This window comes from Melospiza melodia, chromosome 1 (assembly GCF_035770615.1).
Source record: "Melospiza melodia melodia isolate bMelMel2 chromosome 1, bMelMel2.pri, whole genome shotgun sequence".
Classification (NCBI taxonomy): Eukaryota; Metazoa; Chordata; class Aves; order Passeriformes; family Passerellidae; genus Melospiza; species Melospiza melodia.
Window position 1 is genome coordinate 85009932 of NC_086194.1, and position 17809 is coordinate 85027740.

Consider the following 17809-nt stretch of genomic DNA (forward strand, 5'->3'; position numbering starts at 1 on the left):
TCTTCTAGTGTGTTTTCCCCAGTATGATGTCTACAGGTTACTCCTTGATCAACAGGACATCCCACCAGCTGACTCTGGAGGAGCAATAGCAAGGGTTTAGCTGTCAGAGCTTTGGGGCTGTGTCATTAGGTGTTCACCACGTCTGTAGATCTTGGTCTCCAAAGCCTTAAGTGGCAACCCACAGGCTTCAGCTTCCTGACACCATTGTAGCCACTGCAGGGATCTCTCCCAGGGGCAGTGTCTGTAACCATCACCCATTTCTGTATCTTTTCACTGAAAAAAGGACCACCAAGCACTCATGTTCATAGGAGCAATGTGCAGCTTATGACCCACAGGATGCTTAAGCACAAATTAACAGGGAATTTACATTTACTGATGGTGCATTCATGCATCAGCTAATTGACCTCTCATGCATGAACTGAATGGGCGGCCATGCACGAATGCAGTAAACCCTGCACTCCTTGCACAGAACAGCATGCAGGGCTCTTCAGGTGGCAGGACATGGTAAAATTTGCACTGGTTTCTGCAAATCCCAGACATGGCACTGTCTCTCATAATCTTGCAGGAAGCTCCCTGGAGCCTGAGCTCAACCTCCCAGCTTTGTCTGGAAGAGATGGGCATGGCCAAAAGCAGGAAGTGGCATGAGTGTTGTTTCAGCCTTTTCCTTCTGGCACTGGAGCTGAAAATAAAAGCCTGGGAACTCCCAGCAGCAGAGGCCATACAACAGACCCCTAAGCCCTGTGCAGTCTGCAAGATGCCAGTGGCACATCCATCTTCCACTGGCCACTGCAGTGCTTATTTAAGAGTTTCAAGAAAGAGTCAATTACTCTTCAGATGTAGGGAGATTAATAATGGCTCCTTACTCACGTGGCATATCCACACTTTGCCTTTATTGTCTCCCTAGGGCTGTGACCTCACATTTAGACTAACAGGATGAAATATAGGCAGGCTCACACTGAAGTACCTCCACATAGCAGCTGTTGCTGTTGTTAGTGATTCACAAATGGAGTCTACAAACAGGCATGCCCTTTCTTGTACTATCCCCTGGAAACTTTTAAGGAAGAAGCAAATAAAGCCACATTTAGAATAATGACAGACCGCTGCCATGATTTCTGCCTCCATTTTGTAGGGCAGAAGGAAAGCGTCTCCTCATCTGTCTTAGACCCTCCCTTCCCAAGTCTTCCCTTCCCAGAAGAGCCAGTGTGCCAGGCAGGACAAGCTTACTCTAAAGTGTAATGGGATCAGCTGCTGATGCCACTGATCACCTCATAAAGGGTCTCCGCTACAGGAGGGATTGCTGAACATGGGGCTGTATTACAGCGCCCTGAGGTGGTTGCTGGGGTGAGAGAAAGATGAGAATCTTGTTTCTTGATCAGAAGGCTGGATTTATTGATACATGATATATAATACATTATTACTATACTAATAGGAATAAGAAGAGAGGTTGCGGATGCTGCTAAGCTAAGCTAAGAATAGAAAAGAATCTAAAAACAAGAGAATTCTCTGTCCCTGTGTTCCAGAGAGCTTACCCTGTGATTGGCTCTTAATTATAAACATGGGAACATGACCCAATCACAGGTGCATCCTATTGCTTTCCACAGCAGCTGATAACAATTTTTTACATTCTCTTTCTGGGGCCCTTGCTTCCCAGAAAACGAACAAGTCCCAGAGAAAGATTTCTATGAAAAAATGTCTGCGACAGGGCTGGAGAAAGCTGGAGGAGGAGTGGAAGTTATTTGCTTGGATTCTTCCATCATGTAACTCTTTCAGATGTGCTTTTTGGGAACAGTGTAGTCTGTGCTGGCATGCACCAGCACTTGACAGTATTCACAGCATTGGTATTTTTCTGGCCTTTTGCCTGGCACTGAATTGTGCTAGATCACCTTTTAGCTTCAAGGGACAGCTGTGCAGCAGGTTTCTGTAACGGGTTTCCTGCTCTCTCTCTCTCTGTGAGCTCTGGAGAATCACACTGGTAGGAGACAGCCAGAGCACTTCCATCTGTGGCTGATCAGTAACATGGGACAGAGCCCAAGGGCCATGAAGCCTCTGTAGAGCTGTGCTGGGTGGTGCCTGCTGAGAACCAGCTCCAACATTTCTCTGTTTGAGTCTGGCCGTTCCTTATACTTTAAGGTTGCAGCTCTCACAGTCAAATTTACTTTTCAATAAAGCTGGAAGTTCCACTTGCTTGTAGGCAGATGGTAGAGGGGAGGAAGGGGCAGATCTGTAAATAAACTCATGGGATATTGGAGCATCTACAAGATCTGTCTGCTTCTACTTCTCAGTGTTGGTGGTGAGTGGAGCTGAGGCGTTTCAGTGCTTGAGAGCACCAAGCAGCAGCAAGCAGTAAAGCTGGGGGCACATTTGTAAACTGCAGCCTGCAGAGTTCAGTGCCACAATTCTCCATTAAACACACTCATGTTTTGCATCCATATGAATGCAGTGACTGATCTCTTCTCCAGGGCTTCAGAGGGCAAGACTGTGGAGGTGCCATACAAAGGGGATGTGGAACACACCATCCTGGACATCCTCGGGGGGCTGCGCTCCACCTGCACCTACGTGGGAGCTGCCAAACTCAAGGAACTGAGCAAGAGAACGACGTTTATCCGGGTCACCCAGCAGCACAACGAGGTCTTCTCCTAGCCTAGGCCTGGGGGGCTGGAGAGAGGGCTGGGGAAGAAGAGCAGGAAGGGCTGCTCTCTTCCTTTGCTTTCTCCTCCATGTTGTGTTAGTGGCAAACTTCCCTCTCTCTCTCTCAGAACGGCAGTGTCATAGCCATTGGCTATGGCTTGGATTTGGAAGGGGAAGGTCGTGCTATTAACACAATGCCATTGATTCAAAATGCAATTGCCTCATCTTTTATCATTGTGCCTATTTTATTTTTTAGTCATTTCTTCACCTGTTTTTTTTCTCCTCTGATAAATAGCTGCTGAAACCTCAGTTAACAAGGAATTGGCTTGTACAGACATGGCTGTTAACGCCTGCACACATTCACACATTCCCTTTTCTAAGACTGACCTGTCAGCTACCACCACTTTCTGGCAGTGCACCTTTCAGAAATTGCAGGCTGGGAGAGAAAAAGATGAAAGGAATTGCATGGAGAAAAAAATCCTCAAATTCTTTTCATCTTTTTTCTGGCTAAAGAACAGATGATATGGCACAGCTGCCAGAGGTGGATGGTAGATGAGGCCTGGCTGCTGGTGAGATGTGATGCTAAAAACACCAGATCTCTGTCACTTTCAGTTGACAGGGCTGATGTTGCTGTTCTTTCTTAAACCTCCCTGTTCAATGGACTTGCCCCTTCAGAGAAGCGGGCACTGAATGTAGCAAAACCATGCTGGCACCCCTGCCCCCGTCTGAGGAGATCATTCAGGTGACCACTTTTCAGAGCTTGCCTGCTTTATCATAAGTGCAGTTATTGAATTACCTGGGTTCCTGCTTTTACCTTCTCTCTGGGAACAGGTTTTTAAGATATTGAAACTCAGCAACTGTAAGCCTGACATGGGGGGACGATTCTTTGTAGCCCTCCCTGTTCCCTTGCCCGCTCACATCCATTTAGCAAAGATGTAAAAACACTGTGCAGTGTATTGTCTGTGGCCAGGTGGAGGAGGCCAGAGGGATCAAATTGCCTTCTGGTTATGTGGTACCACTCCTTTGCAGTCCTTGACATCATGTAAAGCAAGAGAGAGCTTTTGGCAGAGCAGCCTGGTTGATTGCAAGACACTGTCAGGCTTAGATGGAGTTAAAGTATTTGCTCTAAAGGCAGTAGTGAATATTTGAGACTCTGAATAACACCTCAATAAAGTGTAATGGCCTGATAATTAATTGATAAATCACAATGAAAATTTCTTTGGAAATACACATTGCATCCACATGAATACCACAGTAGCTCGATATGATAAATGATGTAAAAGTGAGCACCAATGAATTAATAATGCTTGGCCACTTACTTTAAACTGCTGCTGAGATCATAATGCAGCTGGTGTTACTTCAGTACTTCAGAGTCTTACTTTCCCCTCCTGTAGACATCTGTGGAAAGAGGCAGGCTTCCTTTGAAAAGCAAAAAAGTGATCTGTAGGAAAAGGAATAGCAAAGAGAAACTCTAGAATTAAACTTATACATTGGACCGCTCAAAAAGCCAATCACAAGGACTGGTACAGTTAACCATGCTGAGAAGCAAATCCAGGCCACAAGCTGATCCCTGGTGATTTTTCAGTGTGTTGTGCACATTAGAAAAAGCAGAGGATATCTTCTAAATTTCTTGGTATTTAACATGTAGGATGTACTTCTTAATTGTGGGATGACCTCTTCCTCTGCTTTGTAAGAGAACGAGGGCCTTGATGTGAGCACAGGTTATGCTTGTGCTGGCTGCAAGGACCATTTGTCTTGCCCACATATCATAAAGAAATGTGAATGCAGAAGAGAAGCAGGCCCTGTGAATCCAGGCCCTGATCTCTCCAGTTCCCTCCAGCCTGGAAGCATCATGTTAAGAGAATGCCAGGCTTCTCCACCACAGAAAGGCACCATGGGCCACCTGCTGCTCTCAGCTGCACTAGGCCCAGAGCAGGGCAGTGTGACCTCTCTGCATCAGTACAGCTGTGGGACAGCACTGCTCTCTGTTTATGTGATGTGGAGGGGGAGCAAATGGACACCTCTGTCAGGAGTGGGGTTGGACCACCACGGCCCAGGCCTGACCACAGGTGTGTCTCCACACTGGTGCCTTCACATGTGGGAAGTGCAGCACTCTGCTGGTCTCATGCCCACTCTCACTAGCGCTTTTCTACTTTTTTTAGCTACATTTCTAAGTGGAATTTAAGAAATACATATGCATATAAGAAAATATATATATTTGTAAACATTTTTTTAAGAGATCATGCGCACACCAAACGAAGCAGCTTTATGATGGCCTCAGAACAGTTTCTTTTCCAAAGGGCAGGTGCTGGGGGCAAGGGGAGGCTGCCTCTCTACAAGTGTGGCAAATGGGGCCACTCTTCCACCTCCTTTCCTTCTCCTCCTGCACATAACTCTGATCAGTGACTAATAGGTCAGGGATAAGCTATTCTTAAGCTGTCCCAGAATTCTTCAGTCTATGAATGACATTTGATGCCATGAATGGTGATTGATAAAGTTTTGATGTTAGGTATTTGGTTTTCTGAATAGCAGGTCCTACCACTGTTTTGATAAGCAACATGTTTTCTTTCATTTTCTCCTCTCCAAAAGTGAGCAGGAGAGAAAAATGAGATGCATAAAGGCTGAACTGGTGGCATGTCTACATCTCACCCAGTTTTATGTGAATTTTGTTCAGGAATAACCCTTAGCTATGTCAGTGCTTATCACTGGCACTGTATATGTGCAGCTCTGAGACAGGCTGGAAAATACAAAAAAGCACTGGAGTCCCCTTTAACATCTATTCCTGTGCTGCAGCTCTTGCCCTGATCTTCACTTAGCTCCAGGTCCTGTACCCTGCTCAAGCCTGCTGCCACTCCCACAAGGAATGGAGGCAGAGGGAGCCAGGAACACGCTTTGTCTGGCAGGATGGTCCAAGTCAAGACCACAACCACTGACAAATGCCATGTGCCATTTTTAGATCTACCTCACCTGCACATCTAACTGGGTTTTTTGTTACTTGGTGTCCTTTTGTGGGAAAAGAAATTTTTAAAGTGCTTAATAATGCTTAATGTTGTCATTCTGCATAACCAGGTCTTCTTTAATCCTACACTCCAACCCCATCCTGTCCAGAGGAATGCTTTGAGTGTGACAGCCTGTACTGCAGGCCAGGGCCATGCCTGCTTCCCCAGCCAGGCAATTGTTGGGCTCCCAAGAGCAGTGTTGAGGTTCCCACTGGATCCACGGGGGTGCAGTTTAACATACCAAAGACCTACAAGTGGGGATGCTGAAAAGGGCAACATTTTGTCATTAAGCAATCCCTGCTGAGCATGTCTGCCTGTGGCTTCTTGGAACATAAGGACACCTCTAACAGCCCTGGCACTCCCAGTGCTGCTCTGGGGTTGCCTTGCTGCAGCACATTTTGCAGGGTGGGCTCCTGCCCACAGAGCCTGGTTACCAGAACTCTCCTTGGGAGGGAAGGGCTCGGCACAGGAGCGGCCTTGTGCACTCCCCAGTGACTCTGTGGTGGCTGCAAGGAGTGCACTGTGCAAGGGGACACCTCCTTGTAGGTGTGAATAATTGCTAAAGGGGTGGGCTTGAGCCAGCATCCTGACAGATGCAAAACAAGCCACCAAGGTCTCCATTCTCTGGGAGAAACACATTCCCATCTGCTCATTGGAACAGCCAATGGGGCAGGGGCTTTGGCTGTGCTTTGGTGTCACTTTCTTCTCCCTCAGGGCATGGTGGGGTTGAATGTAGGATGGGGACACCCTGTAAATATGGAGAGTTAAAAGGCAGGATCAGAAGAAGCCTATGTTTGCCTTTGGGGGAGCTTTTCCCATATAAAATGTGCCTGTCTCTTCTTTAAGCTAGTCAGTAACAGGGATAGAAAGGATGGGGATAAGGAAGAAATGTGGCAGCTGTTGGCCAAGCCCCACTGTGTTGGGACAGGTGCTTTCAGTCGAGGACATGATGAGAGTTTGAAGCTTTTCTGAACCAAGCACTCCCTACTTTATACCTGTTGAACTCCACTCTTGTGACAGACTTGTTGCTGCAGCTTTCTGCCGCTGTATGTACAGTGTCTATCCATCACCATCTCACATCCCCCACTGGGGGATGGTGCTGTTTAGTTGCTAATACCAGTTTTACACCAAAAATTCTCTTTTGGAGCCAGGAGGGCTTTTGAAGCCAGTGCCAGATTTGGCCTTGTGTAGAAGAGAAGTGGAGGGGGGAAAATGCTAGGGCTCAAGAACAGGGGTTTTCCCTCTGCAGCAGCCAAGGCCAGCAGGTGGGAGAGGGCCAGCCCTTCCCTGCACGCGGGGAGCTGCCAGGGGCAGCGGGGTTGAAGCGTGTCTTGAGTAGATGCTGCACAGCTTTACACTCAGGACAGGCCACCCCCTGCAGCCTTAGCTTCATTTGTGGTGATGCTTAATCGAGCCCTCCCCAACATTTATTTGACACAGTGTTTGCTGGCCAAAGTTTTCATACATAAATCAGTTTGGAGTCCAGGACTCCGTGGTGTTGCCTGTGATAACTGTGAAGCGCTTCTGTGTCATTGGCCAAAAAGCTGCTGGGCTTTCAGTGTTTTGCTGCCCTGCTCAGCCCTGCTGAGATGGTGATGAGATGCTGCCCCCCTTCCCTCTGCTGTGGCATCCCCGTGTGTGCTGCCCAATCATCCCAACTGCTCCCAAGTTTTTGTTATGCAATAAAAAGCTTCACCCTGATGGGCTGCAGAGCGTTGTATGGCCATGGGGTGGGTGGGTACAGGCCGCCTTTGGGAATCGTCACAAATAAAAGCCAATGCTCTCAAATGCATTGCCGGGGCAGGGCTGGAGGAGGCCTGGGCAGGGAATTAAACTGGGCAAATTATGTCCCTAGGAAAGCTCTCTCCCCTTCAGTCATAAAAGACAAAACACACATTTGCAATTGGCACTGTTATTTTATTAGTACGAGTATACTGAAACAATAAACTTGTACTGGTATACAGACAATTTCTTTAAAACAATTTTGTTCAAATTTTGAATCAAACATTGTTTTATTATAATAATGAAATAATTTCTACCTAGAAAACCTGCAAGCACCATCAAAGAAAGGGACCATAAAATTCAATAAACAGACGCGAGTGTATCCTACAAATAGACACACCACCATTAGAAAATAGAATATGAATTCTTCCATTTTTTTTAATATTTGTTTTAAAAAAGCTAGTGCAAGTACAATATTTTACACTGGAATTACAGAGAGTATGCACGCATATGGAAAAAAGTTCTCCTGTCACAATAAAAGCTCTTAACTATGTCTGTATGCACTTAAAATCTTCTCCTCTTTTCAATAAGGTGCAAAACGTTATTCCCTCCCTATTTTCTCCTTTGTACTGGCCATGTCAGCTCAATTTCTCCCCAACACAAAGCTGCGATATCCCTTTTACTGGGCCTACACTAGGAACTACACTGGAAGTGTGATTTGCAACAACCCTCATTAGTAATACTAGACAATTTTAAAAAAAAATTACTTTAAAAACTACTGATGTCTAAAGGCTGGACCTGACCCCGGCTTGGCCAAGCGCCGCTGCCAGCTGCTGCCGGGAGCGGTGACATAGCTAGTACAAAATGGATTTCAGTAGCTCACCCAAACTGAAAAAGGTTGGGAAATTCCCCCACCCCCACTTTTGTAACACTGCGAAAAGAACAGTGTTCAACAAGTTAATACATTATTAAAAAAAAAAAAAGGAGCAAATACATACATTAGTGAGTTTCAACATTAGCTGACTGTCGTGAAGAGTTGCATCTATGCCTTACCAGATTAGTAACTTCGCGAAGCGCCTGGCCGTCCGAGCCACCTGCGGCCACCCCCGGCCCGTTTTTGCCCTCAGCTGCCCAGATCCAAACCCAGTGGACTGGAACAAGAATTCTGCAGAGCTTGTTCAACGGGAGAGTACCTGGGCCCTGGACTTTTAAAGCAAATGCCAGGATGGAATCCCCTCGCCAGCAGGTGTGAAGGGGCAGACCCACACTGCCGGCAGAGCCAGTGGTCCCACCCTGGCTCCACCCTGGCTCTGGGCCCTGAAGTTTCTGCCCATCACCAGTCTCGCAGTACAGCAAGGACAGCTTCAACAAGTAACTCCGCTCGCTGCAAACAACACTTCCAATGCACACCTACTGCGTGGTCGAGGGAAAGGGCACAGGAGCTTTAACTGCTCAAAATAGAAACTAACAAAAAAGAAACAACCTTGGATGAAGCCTCCAAAAAATCCTCAGTGGAAGACTTGCGTCCTTTCAGCTAACAACAAGAAAAAACCTACGGAACCCTTAGAGACAGTTACTGTATAAATACTACCTGTTGGCTGAACGCACTTCACCGTGACACAACTGGGGCTGGTTTCTGAGTGCCCAGGGGTCACTTGCACAGGGCGAGTGTTCCCATCCCCTGTGCCTGTGGGAGCCAAAGATTGGGTCACCTCCAGGGAGGGGGATGGGAGCAGCTGGAAACTTTGCCCTCTCCACCCTGCCACCAGCTCCCAGCTGCCCAGCTCAATCTTTGGACAGGAAAAGGATCCTCTCTTCAGAAACTGCTTCAGGATCCTCTCCTTTTGGCTTCTGAAAACATCAGTCTTGCCATTGGTCAAGACCGTCACTGGAACCGTGTGACCAGCTGCTCCTGGCAGCAGCGGTGGGAGAAAGGGGCAGTGACTGGGGCTGGAGGGCCGGGTCGCCTCAGGTACCATTCTGCTGCTAGTGCTGGGCAAGGATACCTTGTTACAAGCACTTCTAGCTCAGGGTTGTACTCTTTGGATTTCATCTGGACCAGGAAGTGCTGAAAAAAACTGGAACAGCATCCCCAGAGAGAGAAAAAAATGAGACCAAAAGGTCTCAGGTGGAAACTACGCAGGTTGTGCTCAGCCGGCAGCAGCTCTCAACCCGAGGGCTGCCAGCACCAGCAGGGTCCCCACACCTGGGCCTGCCCAGGGCACGGCCAAGGCTCCCTCGGAACCGGCCCTGAGCTCTGGGCTGCCAGGGGCTCCCTCAGCGCAGGCGGAACAGACTTAAAGCCAAAATACAACTGGAGAGGGAGACTCTCGTTTTGCACAGTAGCCACCCTTCGAAGTGCCCGGTAGCTGCACTCAGGAATTGCTGCTCCAAGGTGTATTTTCAGCACAGGAGTTAACAGCGTGACTCCATTCCCCAGAAACGGGACCCATGTAATACGAACAGAAAATTAAGCACAGTTGTTATTTAAGAGCCTTTTAAGTAATAATTCTTCCTGGCCAGAGCCAATACAAATCAGATTATCTAGACATGACATTTTCTATATACAAAAAACATGTAACTTTCAACCTTTCTCTGCTTTTGTATTTAAAAACTTTTTTTTTTTTTACAAACAAGGTATGAAACTCACTGTTCAAACAGAGCCATCTCTTTTTCAAACACTGAATGAATCATTCCAACATTCATTTTTCTTTTGTGCAATTTTTTAAAACATTACCTGTACTCCTCAATGTGAGTGCTTCAAAAAAAGTTTCTATTTTTTATAAGCTTCTCAAATTAGGTTTACATCAAAAAATATTCCCACAAGGTATAGTGCTACAAGAAAAGATTCTATCAGTAAAGGTAACACATCTGAAGCGAGGTCGTCTATGTAAAAGAAATTGAACTCTGGAGTAGAGGTGTGCAACGCGTTTGGAATTTCCCTATGGGCACAAAGCAAGGCTGTCCTCAGGACAGGGAATCAAGTGGACATGTAGGCATACACATAAAAAAAATGCACACATAACTTCTTTGTGTGCAAACAGACACTTCTGCCTGGGGGTGTGTGTGCACATATGCATATCTGCATCAACAAATTCTCATTTTGCTATGTATTACAGGATTTGGGAGAGTGGGAGGGTTGGAAAAACCAGAGAAAAGGAAGTTACTGCCTCCACCCTGGTGGCATGTTCCCCTTGCTTTTCACATCAACACTGGCCAGAGCTCACAGTGGACTCTGCTGCTACCTGTGATGATGGGGAGGAAAGAAATGGAAACTGTACGAGTGCATATCTCATTCTGCCATTTGTCAAGTTTCTGGGACAGCAGAAAGTGTTTCAATGGGCCAAATCCCCTCTACCTGCCCAAGGCTTCTGCCCTGGTCAACCCCGACATTTTTCCAACTGCCCAGTTAAGGCCAGGATCCGGCCCTGATTGAACCACGCTTCAGTTCCACAAAGATTTATCCATGTGCTTTACAGCAAGCCCCTGAGCAGCCTTTGCTGGCCAGCCCAGACCTCCCATGCACACATGTATAAGCTTTTGCAGAACTGTGTCCCATGACATGCAGAGCATTGCACCAAGAGCCAATCTGAAACAACACTATTAGTGTTTAAAAAGATTGAGAATTCGCTCTCCTTGACGCAGGCTTTTTTTTTTTTTTTTTTTTTTTTTTTTAAGTAGTTGCAAGAATTAACAGAATTTCACCATTTCCTTTTTACTACCGGCAACACACTTTAAAGTAATATAAATCTCTGCAGAGAGTGTATTTTCATGGTAACCAACAGCTACAGTTCATGCTGACCCTGCTGCTTTTGTATTGCAATCTAAATGAGATCTACAAAGTTTAAACTGTGAGATGCAGGAAATCCAAACTTGTCTGTAACATTGTACATCCCTACTCCGGAGCAGTAAAAGTGCTGCTTCTGGTCACATCAGTGTACCACACATACACCAGCCCCATCCCTGAGTAAAAGGTGTGAAAGGTTTCTAAATGTTCCTTGATTTAAGGGAAACAAGAGTAGTGATGTCACTTCCCCATGCTGAGAAAATGACGGAACGACAGGTCGAACAAAGCGACAGTGGGACAAAGGAATTAAAGGAATGAAAAAAGGAACGTGTGTCCCTCCCCTCCTCCCGAGGTCTGCATCTTTGAGGGAAAGTAAGTCTAAGGGCAAGGTACAAAATGGTGGAATAGGTCAACAGCGACTCCGATTCGGGTCTCGACCAGAGGACTCGAGGTAAGTGACATCAAACTCAAATTCCCCACGATGTGGCCCAGACAAACTGAAACAATGCCTAAGTTAGACGCTATAAGGAACAGTCACTGTATATATAGAGATAGATAGATAGATAGATAGATAGATAGATAGATAGATAGATAGATAGATAGATAGATAGATAGATAGGCAGACAGACAAATAATTTTTTTTTTTAAGAAATCCCTATAAAGAGGTTCTTGTTTTATTTTTCTTTGCCCTGACTAATTTCTTGGTGATTGTATGCATTTCGTTGTAAACTAAAGAGGCCTGCTACAAAAGGAAAGGAACAAACAGACAAAAAGAAAACTGCTCTCAGTTACTATTGCAAAGCGGCTGCCACGCAGAGCAGGGGCAGAGCCTCCTCCTTCAGCTTCACCTCAGCATCCCCCTGCTTGCAAGTGGTGTTTTGCACCTGCCCTGGGGATTGATGGCACTCCCGGGCCTGGGGCTGCACCACAAGGGATGCTCAGTGCCAGAGGGAAAGGCAAAGCCCTGCCTTGCAAAGGACTTGGCCCTGGTGGGAGCCAGCTCCTGTGTGCGTGTGCCCAGGCAGAAGGTGCCACTCGGCATATGGTGAGTGCCACCCTCTGCCTGGATGCCATGTAGACATGAATAGATCTCTTTTTTTTCCTTTTTGTTTTTTTCTTCCTGGATCTCTTTAAACAACAAATACAAAATGGGTTCGTGTTTCCCGGGGCAAAGAATCTTATACCCTTAACATGGTGCGGGTTTTTGGAGGGGGGAGGACAGGGAGGGACTTATTAAGGGGGGAGGGGGGCAGGGAGAAAGGTAGAAAGAAAGAATTCAGAAGAGACAAAACCAGGGGAAATCAGAAGTGGGTATGAGATCTAGCTAACACCGTGCAGGTGAGTCTAAGTTGGCACGTGAAGTATTGCACATCCTACAAAAGCTAAAGCATGGAAGGGGACAATTGTTTGGAAAGAACCAGTTATTTCAGAATTCCTCAGTCTGAAATACAAGCACAGAACTAATACATTCCTATTGCTCCAAATGTATTTTTTTATTATTTTTTTTTTTAGTGTTAGTTGAATAGATCCAGTCAGTTTAATAGCCCCTGCTTCCTTATTGACCACAAATGTGTATGCGTATGGTTTTACTTGAGATTTCTTTTTTTCTAAGTACACGTGAAGTACAGAAATAGTGGTAAGACTGTGAACTAAAATCTGTAATTCTTTCTATTCCTTTACCATCAAAGCTTAAAAAAAAAAACAGGAAACAAAACGAAACAATAAATTGCAAGTGCCCTGAGCAGAGTATATGGAAGATTAAGCAACTTCTCTGAGCAGAAATATTAACAAATAAGCACTAACTAAGCTGTGTGATTGTGAGAAGAAACCCACTCAGCTATTTGGTAGCCCGCCGAGAGGTTAATAAAATTCAAGGAAATTCAAAAAAAGTTTCAAGCTATTTTAAACATATTTCAACTTTTTGGTGCACCCCAGAATATGGTATAAAAACAATTCGGTCTGGTGTGAGCTAAATTTCAAGTAATAAGAGTCAAAGATGGGGTTTGGGGTTAACATTTCTTCTCTCAAAGAAAAGCACTGTATTTCAGGGGAGAGGGAAAACAAGACTTTAAAGAAATTTGTTCACTTTAGGTTACTGTGTTTCTAATGACGGACTTTGATTTCCTGTTCTCCCTATGAGTACAGCTTCTTCAAAACTACCTGAAGGATGTGAACTCGCCAACCAAAAATGACGACACGAACGCTTGCTCACAGAGGGCCCGAGTGCGATCCCACTGCAATCCCACTGGGATCTTCCAAGAAGCAGCGACAGGCTTTAGCACTCAGCCCCGACACACTTCATGTGCACCTCCCCGAGGCTCGTGCAGGAGGTTGGGTGCACAGCACCTCAGAGGATCCGGCCCTACCTGGGGAAAGAAAAGACTGAACGCGTGAATCCCCCGCTCCTACTTGGTTTGTACCAAACTCCTGAAATGTCGCCTTTCCAATGGAAAATGATGCAATTAAAATAACAAATAATAATAATAATAAAAATAATAAAATAACAATAGGTTTGTTTTCAAAACAAACAAACACCTTGCTTACTTATAGAAATGGGTTTTTTTCTGGAAAACTCTCTCAGCAAGTCTGAAGAAAAATTCTCAGAGGTGTCCCAGTAGGACCTGGTTCTGTGTGGCCGATAAGGTAGAAAGACCAAAAATGAACTCTGAAAGGAACGTAACCCTATGAAATGGCCTAGAGCGTAGGCAGGTTAGTGAGTAATTGCTACATTTGTTTATGCTCTTTCAGACCCCCCCCACCCCACAACATTATTAGGTAAAAACTGCAGGAATACCACACAAATGATAAACTCAAGATGTGCAAATTGCAAGATTCTTTAAAGTCCATCTTTTTCAAAAACACTGGACAATGATTTTTCCTCTTTCCTTTTTCCTTTCTCTTTTTTTTCTTTTTTATTATGTCAGCTCGCATATGCCTTTAACTCTTTCTCAAGCATTAAAGTTTAAAAAGTGCCTCCTATTAAGTAGTCCTTTGTGGACAATGACTGTCACATACTAGTTCAATAATTCACATTCATCCCTTTGAAACCACATTAAAACTTTCAGCATCTTGCCTGTGAGAAAACTTTACATAGTTGCATGTAGTTACAGTGTTGAAGAGATTTGTTTGTTTGTTGTTGTTGCTTTCCGAGCAGATTAAAGTGATATACAGTACGTACTGAGTGTTAGACCAGGATGCTCAGCAATAAAGTGTGAACAGCATTTTAAGTGCTTAAAGACATTCTAGGTTCATCTTCAACAGCGGATTCCTGTGTCACGCACCGCAATTTGAAAAAAGTGGCACCAGTTGTCCATAACCAAGAACTAAAACCAGTACTAGAGTTAAAGACAAAGATTTGCAACCTAACTGCAAACGATGGATGCCTGTGATCTCAAAGGGGCAGTCTGCATCTACCTTGTGGAAGCAAATGTCAATGGCGTAACCCGGTCGATTTGTCTAACACTGCACAGAAACAGGAGTGAGCCTGAGCCAGGCGCATCCGCAGAGCCAGAGGCCTCCTCGCACACCCACACACATCCAGCACACCCACACACACCCAGGCACACCCAGGCACACGTACACACCCACCCACCCCCCTCCCTCAAGGGAAACCCTGCGGTCGAGGCTCTGGACAGCCCCGCCGTCGCTGACTCTGGGCAATGGAACTGCACTAGCAAGCAGAAAGGAAATGTGGTGTGGCAGTTTGCTTTAGGAATAAAAATCAGTGCAGTCAGACCCCATGGGGGAAAAATATATATATACATATACACACACACAAATATATATATATATATATATATATATACACACACATATATATATATATATATGTATAGCAGAGCCTTGAGTAAGAGTTGGCTTGTTGTTGAAAACATCAGAGACTGTCTGATCCTTTTCAGTAACACACCCAAGGGTTGGTTGTGTCCTCAGCATCCACCTGGGGTGAGGAAACCTCATCACCGACCCGCCAGAGAGCGGCCGTCCCGCCCTGGGGGCTGGCACGCACCCACACCCACACACGCACGCACACGCAACCCATGTTTGACACACACCTCTGCTACAGTTCCCTTCTCCTCACCTCCCCCCCAAAAAAACTAGAACAGGAACCAGAACAACAAAACAAACACAAAGCGATGAAAAGAAAACAAAATCACAGCTGGACCCTGTCCTACACGAGGTGTTAGAAAACAGGAGCCATGACAACACATTCATTTCCACTAAGGGTGTGTGAAGCAGATACTGCCCCTTCTGTAGCTCTCGATAAACCTAGTCACTGACAAACACTTGTGGAAAAACATATGCACCAGTCTCCTGCATAATACCAGCTGCAACTATAACAACAAGGTTATAACATAAACCTAAAATAAGATGATAACATGTAAATACTGGGTTATTTAGTCTACAGTACAGTAATCTGGATAAAAATGACAAGGGATAGCCTAATTTCCTTTCCCCAAACAACTTTTACTTTCCTACGTTGGATCGACCTTCAATGCAAATCTTAACCTCCTGAGGAATAAAAGAAGGCTTGGGAAGAGTCAAAGGTGGCTCCTCTTCTGATTTCTCTAGTTTTCGTGTTTCAGGGGCTGACCACCTCCTCTTCCTTGTTGCTGGGGGCTTGCTGGGTTCTGTTTTGGTGAGCAAAGGTGCTGCAGGCAATCCTATTTTGTCCGGAAACTTCAGTTCACCGTTCTCAGCTAACATCTGTGCGCTTCCCTGATTAATCCCGTTTTCCTGCTCCGCATACCTGTGTCTACTTCCAGCTAGACTGTCATTCTTTGAATGCTTCAGCAAGATACTAGCTGAGTCCATGGGCTGGCCCTTTTTAATAGAGCCGTTCTTCAGGTTCTTGAGTGTGAGCGATATGCAGACGTCCCCCACTGAGAGTTTGGAGCATGGCAAATCAAAGAGCTGGTTGGTTCTTTCAGGGCAGCACGATGACCAGCCTTGTCCAAATACAAAAAAAGGATATTCTACCAAGACTTCCACGCTGACCTGCAAAAAGAGACGGGACAACACAGGAAGACAGAGGGAGAGAGAGGGGAGAGCATGAGATCACTCCATGAGCCCTCACACATGTGCAGTGCTTGCCACAGGGGAGAGGGATAAAGCTGGAATTGCAAAGGCGATGTTCAGTTTCTGCAAAATCAGAATATTGGTCACCAGACTTCACGCCAGCTCTTGTCACCCAGCTCTTAATACTTTCTCTGAGCTCAGTATTTCATAGAACAAACTTCATCAGGAATCAAGCTTTACCTTTATCCAGCCACTCAGACAGGCGTAAGAGTTGAAACAGCTTCAGTGTCTGGCCAACTGTTTCCTACCATCCCCTTGTGGTACCTAGAACCGTAATTTAAATCTAAAGACCCTTTCCAACCAGAGGACGGCTCAAGAGAAGCTCTCAGTTCTGACACAAGATTTCCTAAGTGATCACAGGAATGTCATCCTGACCTCTGTCTGAACAAACTCTCACTGAGCAGTGTGAAAGGGTGAAGGTACTCTGATTGTCAGGGGAAGGCCACAAGCACACACAAAGTTGCAGCCATTAAGAGCAGCAAGTGAGAGCCTGCCTTCCCCCAGCAGTCTGTTACCAGTCCAGTTTTTTCCCTTCTCACACATGGTCTTCCAGTCTGCTGCAGAGTTTCTCCTGTACTTCCTCAGGGAGGTAGTCATCTTTCCTCCTCCTGTGGTTCCCCTTTCCCTCTGCTTCACCCCACTTTAAAGATACATCTGGTTAGGAATCCTTCTTAACCATCTTATGGGGAGCTGCCATGGCCAGAACAGACCAACAGCAGGTGCCTCCTTCTCCCTGACCTTGCAAATGCTGGGCCTTGAGGCCCCAACATGATAAAACACCTGATAAAACCATGATAAAATACCCACTTATCTTTGCACGTGGTAGCAGTCCAGCACTCACTGCAGGCTCAAACACTTGATGTGGACTCATGTGATTCTCAACGCATGGGGCTGACATCCCCCCTCCCCAGCCCACTACAAAGAGAGCAGGAAATTCTGACTAATACTTCTTTAAAACTTGGCACGTGCTTTTAACTGCTGCCTGTCACATCAGTGAGGTCTGTGACTGTAAGAGGCTGGCTTGTGCTGGAGACAGATACCCACTGCTCTGCTCCCACAGGCCTCGTGTCCTCTGGAGCTCTTCTCAGGCATGGGGGCACAATCCCACTCTGATGGTGTAACCCTAATTTGGTAGGGGCAAAAGGGTAGGAGATCACCTGAATACATGTGCTCACCTCATTTCTGAGCCATTCAGCAGCCACAGACTGCATCAGCTGCCTGGAGAGTCTTCCCTCTCCAGGACCACAGACTCACTTAAAAGGAAGATCACAGCAGGGATGTGAAACCACCTCTCACCCCTGGAATGAGTAACTCTGTCACACCCAGCATGGCTTTGCACCATTAAAAATCCATTTTGACACAGAAGCAGTTTGAGATGCACACTGCACTCCTGAGTTCCAACACATCTGTTCATAATGTTACGTGTGAGCCTTGGGATGGAGTTGCACAGTCTGTCTGTCTCACAGAAGAGGCTGGGCTCTATGGAAGCACAGCCCCCAGCAGCCCTGCCCCTTCCCTGCTAGCAGTGCCACCCCCACAGCTGCTCTCCCTGCCAGCAGGGCCCCTGGTAGTGCCCCTCACACCCCACCAGCTCCAC

General features: G+C 46.1%; 2 protein-coding genes across 14 annotated transcripts in view; one reads left to right on the plus strand and one right to left on the minus strand.

The window, feature by feature from the left end:
* Positions 1-7595, plus strand: part of GMPR (guanosine monophosphate reductase) — a 41863-nt gene extending 34268 nt beyond the window's left edge. The window contains exon 9 of the mRNA XM_063160352.1: positions 2460-7595. Coding sequence (XP_063016422.1) covers positions 2460-2640 — 181 coding nt within the window. The 3' untranslated portion in view covers positions 2641-7595. The remainder of the gene's footprint in view (positions 1-2459) is intronic.
* Positions 7524-17809, minus strand: part of ATXN1 (ataxin 1) — a 342349-nt gene continuing 332063 nt past the window's right edge. For all 13 annotated transcript variants that reach the window (XM_063160277.1, XM_063160269.1, XM_063160323.1 and 10 more), the window contains one exon: positions 7524-16131. In XM_063160277.1, the coding sequence (XP_063016347.1) occupies positions 15601-16131 (531 nt within the window). In that variant the 3' untranslated portion in view covers positions 7524-15600. The remainder of the gene's footprint in view (positions 16132-17809) is intronic.